Source organism: Leishmania braziliensis, chromosome 6 (genome assembly GCF_000002845.2).
Source record: "Leishmania braziliensis MHOM/BR/75/M2904 complete genome, chromosome 6".
Taxonomy (NCBI): domain Eukaryota; phylum Euglenozoa; class Kinetoplastea; order Trypanosomatida; family Trypanosomatidae; genus Leishmania; species Leishmania braziliensis.
In genome coordinates this window covers 366,394-372,647 of record NC_009276.2, presented here as the reverse complement: position 1 = coordinate 372,647, position 6,254 = coordinate 366,394, and the positions used below count along the sequence as shown (strand labels likewise).

General features: G+C 62.5%; 2 protein-coding genes across 2 annotated transcripts; both read right to left on the bottom strand.

Annotated features, from left to right (window-relative positions):
- Window positions 1-1,416: 1,416 nt before the first annotated feature.
- Window positions 1,417-2,667, bottom strand: LBRM_06_0870 (putative acyl-coenzyme a dehydrogenase; the record flags this gene model as incomplete). Its single annotated transcript, XM_001561971.1, has 1 exon — window positions 1,417-2,667. One exon carries the CDS (start codon window positions 2,665-2,667, stop codon window positions 1,417-1,419), a length of 1,251 nt encoding a protein of 416 aa, XP_001562021.1.
- A 753-nt stretch (window positions 2,668-3,420) lies between these two features.
- Window positions 3,421-5,670, bottom strand: LBRM_06_0860 (conserved hypothetical protein; the record flags this gene model as incomplete). Its single annotated transcript, XM_001561970.2, has 1 exon — window positions 3,421-5,670. The coding sequence occupies one exon, from the start codon at window positions 5,668-5,670 to the stop codon at window positions 3,421-3,423; it is 2,250 nt and encodes a 749-aa protein (XP_001562020.2).
- Window positions 5,671-6,254: the final 584 nt, after the last annotated feature.

The window sequence follows — 6,254 nt, the reverse complement described above, 5'->3', positions numbered from 1 at the left end:
GGGGGGGGAGGGGAGGGGAGGGGGGTTTGTCTACAAAAATGCGCCGTGTAGTACCGGCGGCGGCTGCCTCGGCGTGTGTCATTACGTCGATTGCGGAAGTAAACCAACACGGAAGCGATAAGCGGCAGGGAGGGGGGGGGGGACAGAGACACGGGCCACCGTTGACACCGAAGGGCCCAGGGCGGGGTGACGTGAGGTGTGTAGGGGTGTCGCGGACGCAAGAGAGAGAGAGAGAGAAGGGAATGTCAGGAGAGGGAAGTGAGAGAAGGAGGATGACGACGAAGACGGCGATGAGGCAAATGTGCTCTCTGGAGAACAGCGAGTTATACACAGTCGGGGACAAGAGGATGCAGAGAAAAGCGGAGATCGGCTTCGCTATCTTCCTCGCTTCCCTTGACACTACATCGGACCTGACAGCCCCAATACCTCAGCAGGTCCCTCTCTCTCTTAAGCACTCGCACACGGTCGCTGCTCCGCCCCCTCTTCCCCTCCCGTGAGTGCAAGTGGCGTTGTGTGTGACCTACGCAGGGCTGTCGGTCTGTGCGATGGCGGGTCTTTAAGCCTCTGCCCTTGTGGGCCGCGCGGATGAAGACGACGGGTCGCTCAAACGCGCATGTGCCCGCACATTCAGCTGATCGTAGAAATCTGCAAAGGTGAAAGGGAAGGGGGAGGGAGTGGGCTGTGGCTAAAAAGGCCAGCGAAGGAAATACAGAGAGAACGAGAAATATGGAGAGTGACTACCTCAAGAGCTGAACGGCTAAGACGTGTATGGCATCACCGCCTGCCGCCTCGACCGTGGCAACGGTATATCAACACAGTGACTTTGCCTAGCAGCTAACCCTGCATCCAGAGAGAAAGAACGGAGATAAAACCAAACTGACCAACCCCAGTTCCACCGGCCAGCGCCCGCAACCGCTGTCCCAACAGCTCTCGCTTTATCTTCCCCTTGCCCCTTGTGTGTGTCTGTGGGTGGGTGTGTGTGCACGCGCTGGTGCCTTTCGTCTGGAGCTAGCACGTTCACTTGCCTCATCAGCAGTGCCCCGGTAGCAAGAGAAGCAAAGAGAACGGATAGGGGGGCGAAGAAAAGCTCAGCTTCCCCGGCCACACATCCACGCCAATGCTAAAACGCAACCTCAACGTCACCGGCTTAGCAAGGCTTGCGCGCTCACCACTCCACTTCACTCTCTCACCTAGAGCATAACTCCACCAGACGACGCTGTTGACCAGCATAATACTTGCCACCGCTAAAGCAGGCAACGAGCCACCATGCACCCTACACGTCATCGGCTCAGGTGTGACCTCCTGGCCTCCCCGCAGAGGCCCAAACACATACGTGCAGACGCTCCAGAGGTATTATGAAGCCGCACGGCTGCGCGCTGCCGGAACGCTTGACGGCGCACCCGTGACTCGCTGCGCTCAGCAGCGCATGCCCGTCACGTAGCGACTGACGATCGTGTGCTGGATCTGCGTCGTGCCCTCGTAGATGGAGAAGATCTTGCAGTCGCGGTACAGCTTCTCCACCGGGTAGCCGGTGTTGTAGCCGTTGCCGCCGAAGATCTGCACCGCGTTTGCCGCGCACTTCTCCGCAAGGTTGGCCGCCATCATCTTGGCGCACGAAGCGTAGTATGTGTTGCGGCGGCCCTGGTCCGTATCCCAGCCAGCACGGTACGTCATGAGCCGGCACGCCTCCACGCCAGCCGCCATCTCTGCCAGCATGAACGCGACGGCCTGATGCTGCGCAATCGGCTTGCCCATCGTCACGCGCTCGCGAGCGTACCCCGTCGCCTCGTCCGTGGCGCGGCGGGACAGCCCGACGGCGGCGATGGCCACTGAGGAGCGTGTGAAGTCGAACACCCTCATGGCAACCTGGAAGCCCTTGCCGGGCTCGCCCACCACGTTCTCCTCCGGCACCACCACGTTCTCGAACGTGATGCCGCGTGTGTCGCTGCAGCGCTGGCCAAGCATCACCTCCTTCTCCCCGCGCGTCACGCCAGGCGCATTGGCGTCCACGATGAAGCCGGTGTAGCCGCCCTCGCTGCGCGCCAGCACAAAGTACCAGCTCGCCACGCCGCCGTTCGTGATCCACATCTTCGAGCCGTTGATCACCCACCGGTCGCCCTCCTTCCTCGCGGTCGTCTTCAGCCCAGCCACGTCCGACCCGCCCGTCGGCTCCGTCACGCAGTACGCAGCCAGCAGCGGCTCCTCCACCATACGGCCGAGGTACTTCTTCTTCTGCGCGTCCGTGCCGGCGATCAGGAGCGGGGCCTCGGCGAGGTTGTTGCCATCGAACGCAGTCGCCATGCCCGTGCACGCGTAGGCCAGCTCCTCCTGCACAATCAATCCGTCCATCACGCTGGCGCCGAGCCCGCCGTACTTTTCAGGGATGTGCATGTTCGTCAAGCCAAGCTCCCACGCCTGCTTGTACACCTCGTGGGGGTACTTCATCGACCGGTCGTACTCCGCCGCCACCGGGATCATCTTATCCTTGGCGAAGCTGCGCGCCGTCTCCTGGTACTGCAGCTGCTGCTCTGTGAGGCCGAACGAGAGGCCGGTCGCGGACTGCGCCGCGGGCATCGACGCGCCGAAGAACACACCCGTGGCCACCGACCCCGCCATGCGCAGCGGCGTCCTGCACAGCGCCACCATCGCCTTCGCAGTGGAGCGCATGTTTCGGGCAGCCGAGGCGCGGGCACGGCAAGTGGCAGCTGAGCGACAGAACGGGGGAGAGAGGCGGCGATGGCGGCGGGGAGAGGGAGGGGAGATGTGCTGAGCAGCTTCACGGGTGGAGAGCAGAAGAGCGGCGAAGGAAGCCAAGAGACTTTAAGCGTCAAGCCACACCGCCTAGCGACCCGCGGCGAGTGTTCCGGTGAGCTCGGGAAAAGACGCGCCAGATGTACCGGGGAGCCGCGTGGCGTGAAAAAAGTGAAGGCGGAGTCGCCGGCAGTGCTGACGTAGTGGCAAAGCGATGGTCAGGCAGCACCACCTGTGTGCCGTTGGAGACAGTGCCGCCCTTCGCCTCTCTCGTCTTGCCCCTCCTCTTTCTGCGGCGGATTCGGGTCGAAGGGCGTGTGGTGGGCGAGCGCGAGTGTGAAGGGGCCAAGCGGATGCGGTGGATAGGGGAGGAGAACGGCGACGAAGAGGAGCCGTAGAAGTTAGCCCAGGAATGTGGAAGGAACACAGTGGGAGTGGCCGCGGTGTCGCTCACGGAGGCTCATCATGGGTGTCTTGCCGCTTGTCACACACACGCACACACAGCAAAGACTCAGAGAGCGCTAATCATGACGGCAGGAATGCAAAATGAGGGCGAGTGATCCCGGTGGCCACTCCTTGTCCACGACAGCACGCGCAAGGAAAGAAAGACAAGTCTGGTGCGGGAAGGGGAGAGGAGGAGTGCGTGGTCGCGTCGCTGCATGACATGCATCAGAGCTCCACCTCCGCCGTAGCCACCAAGAAGGGAATGAGCAGCGTGGCACACATCTGCCGCAGCGCCAGCTCCGAGGCGGCGGTCATCTGCACGCGGCCGGTGCGGTGAATGACGCACGTGACATGCTCCACCGCCACTGTCGCCGCCTCTCTCTTCGTCCCCGATGTTCTGAACGCCGCAGCTCCGCGCCCGCGCTTTTCGGGCACAGCCTTGGTGACGGACCTGTCGTCGTAGCGCACCACGGAGTGGCCCATATCATGCTCGGGGAACAGCGACATGCTGTCACGACCGCCACCCGAGGTCAAAACAGTACGGCACGCCTCGTTCTCTGCCTTTCCATCGCCCGACGCCCTGCTCGCTGGTAGCGCGGGCTCGGCAGGCGAGTTCTGATCCGTCGACCTCCGCACGCTCTCCAATCCATACGGCGCCGTTGACTCGGCAATGAAGGTCGACTCGATGAAGAAGTTTGCCGCGCTCGCCTCGGTCACCCAGGCGTTGCCACTTTTGCATTCTGTGCTTTCCGCAGCAGGGCCAGGCGGAGGGCCTAAGTCAGGCGGCGGTTGCGTCGCTGCCGTCGACCTCCCCACCAACCCTCGAGCGAGCAGCGGGTGTCCTGTTAGCGGCACCGTCAGCGGCGGCGTTGCAGAGAGGGGCAGCGATGATGACGGTGAGGTGGTCGTTCGCCAGTTCAGTAGGATTTGAAGACTGTTCTGGGTGGCCTGACGGCGCAGCTTGAAGGAAACGACGTGGTGTGCCAGCAACGCGCGTCGGCGCTGCAGGAAGTGCACGAACTTCGAGGCAGCAGCCGGAGATGCGTCCGCATACCCAGCGCAGGTCCAGAAGCCTGTCATCTCGTGGGGACGGCTCTCCGCTGGGACGCCTTCATTGACGATATCGTCGTTAAGTTCGGACCGCTGCAGACAAACGGCCCGCAATGGCGCCCCACCGAGGCCCCCAAACAAGGGTTTCCCTGAATTGGCAGCAGCAGCGGACACGGTGCCTCCCCCACTGGGGGCAATGCGATTGAGGTCGCCTGCACCGACGCCGCGGTCATCGGCCTGCACGTCGAGGTACCACCGCCACCACTCCATCGGCGCATCACCACGAACGTTTACACTCGCGCGTCGCACCGGCACACGAGGTACTGCGCCAGCGTCCCGATCCCCTTTGGCCACATCGACGCCGCCGCCGTCCTCACTGCCAAGGGATCCGGAGGCTGGCGTGAAGAGAGCGGCGCGCAAGCCAGCGATCTCGTCCCAGCGCGGGGTCGCCACCGCTTGCACAAAGTCAATCGTGCACGACTCCGTGCAGGGCATAGATGGAGTCAAGGCGAGCGTTGACCGATCATGGCCCGCCTTGTCAGCTGCCAGGGCCCTTGTTCTAGCAGCAGTCGACGAAGACCCACAGACAGATTTGCGGCTGCGTTGATCGTTCGTCCTCGCATCCCCAGCCAGCGTGGTTGTCCGCGGCATGCCGTTGCTAGGTAGCCCCATCTCAGCCCTTAGTACAGCAGAGTAGGGACGTCGCTCACAGACCTCGTCTTCGTCTTCGTCCTCCACTATACTCAGTAGGGAGTCGTCCAGGACTGCCCGCAGCAACTGTGATTCCTCCCGCGCTGCCCTGCGGACCGCTAACGGCTTGCAGGCCTCTTGCAGTACGCCGCGGACGCGACGCGCGAGCACCTCCGTTGCCGCCACACTCCCGTGTGTCGTCATGCGCACTACCCCGGATGCCAGCACGCACACCACCGGGCCGCGGTAGAGCGTAGTGCCGACGACACACGGAGGTAGCCGCAGCACGCAGTGACTCGCAGCACCCGTCGAGCCGCGGTGAAGCTCCACGTTCCAAGCACGCGCCGCCAGCAGAACAAGATCCGGAAGGTGCACCGACGCACCACGATCAAGCCCACACAACGATGACGATGACGTGGTCAACGACGCAGACGATAAAGCACTGCCGTAACCCACGAACGCGTATGCGCCTGTGAGGCCCAACCTCTCTGCCGGTGGCGCCGGCGTGCCGGAGGATGTGAGGTTCACTCTCGAGCCGGTCGGTGTCACCGCTGCAGTCCTTTCCGTTTCATCACGGTATGTCGCACTACTGCAGGCACCGCGACGGCCGTCTTCGGTGTCCTCCTCATCGCTTGAAGAAGACACGACAGCGCCGTAGTCATCACGGCCATCATCGTAGAGACTAGGAAGGATGAAGGCGAAGCGGCTAATGATGGTGCCCAGTTTCACCTCCATCACGCGCTCAAAAGGGTGAGGCCTTCACTTTGGGAGCAACTGCACACGTTGCGCCCAGGGAGAGGTGCTGCGCAAACACTCGGCTGTCGCCGCTGATGAAATCGCTCAGACTGGCGCCTTTTCGGACCCAACAGATGGAAAAGAGAGAGAAGATGGCGAAGTGAGCACCGCTGCAACGAATGTGCGCTGTGATTCCGGCCGACGCGGAGGAAGACGCGAAGGATAAAAAGCGTGCACGCCCTCCACCCCACCCACCCCGCTGCAGCTGTCAATGCGTTCCCCACTCTCACTCGTTTTATTCCTGATGTGTGTGTGTGTGTGTGCGTGTGTGAGGGAGGCGGGAGGGATGTGTGTTCAGTGCTGCAGTCGAGAGGGGTGTGGGTTGAAGCAGAGAGGAAAGACGAGGAGACAGGGAAAAGAGGGGAAAGATTGTCAAGCAGCGCAAAGCTACTCGACAAGCCTGTGAGTCTGTGTTGAGCACAGGTAAACACTGTCTTGGCTTCGCCAGCGGGAGGAGGGGTGGGGAGTGAGAGAAGTGGTGGAAGAAGGCAGAGAGAGAGTGACACCGAGGCCATACCCGCAGG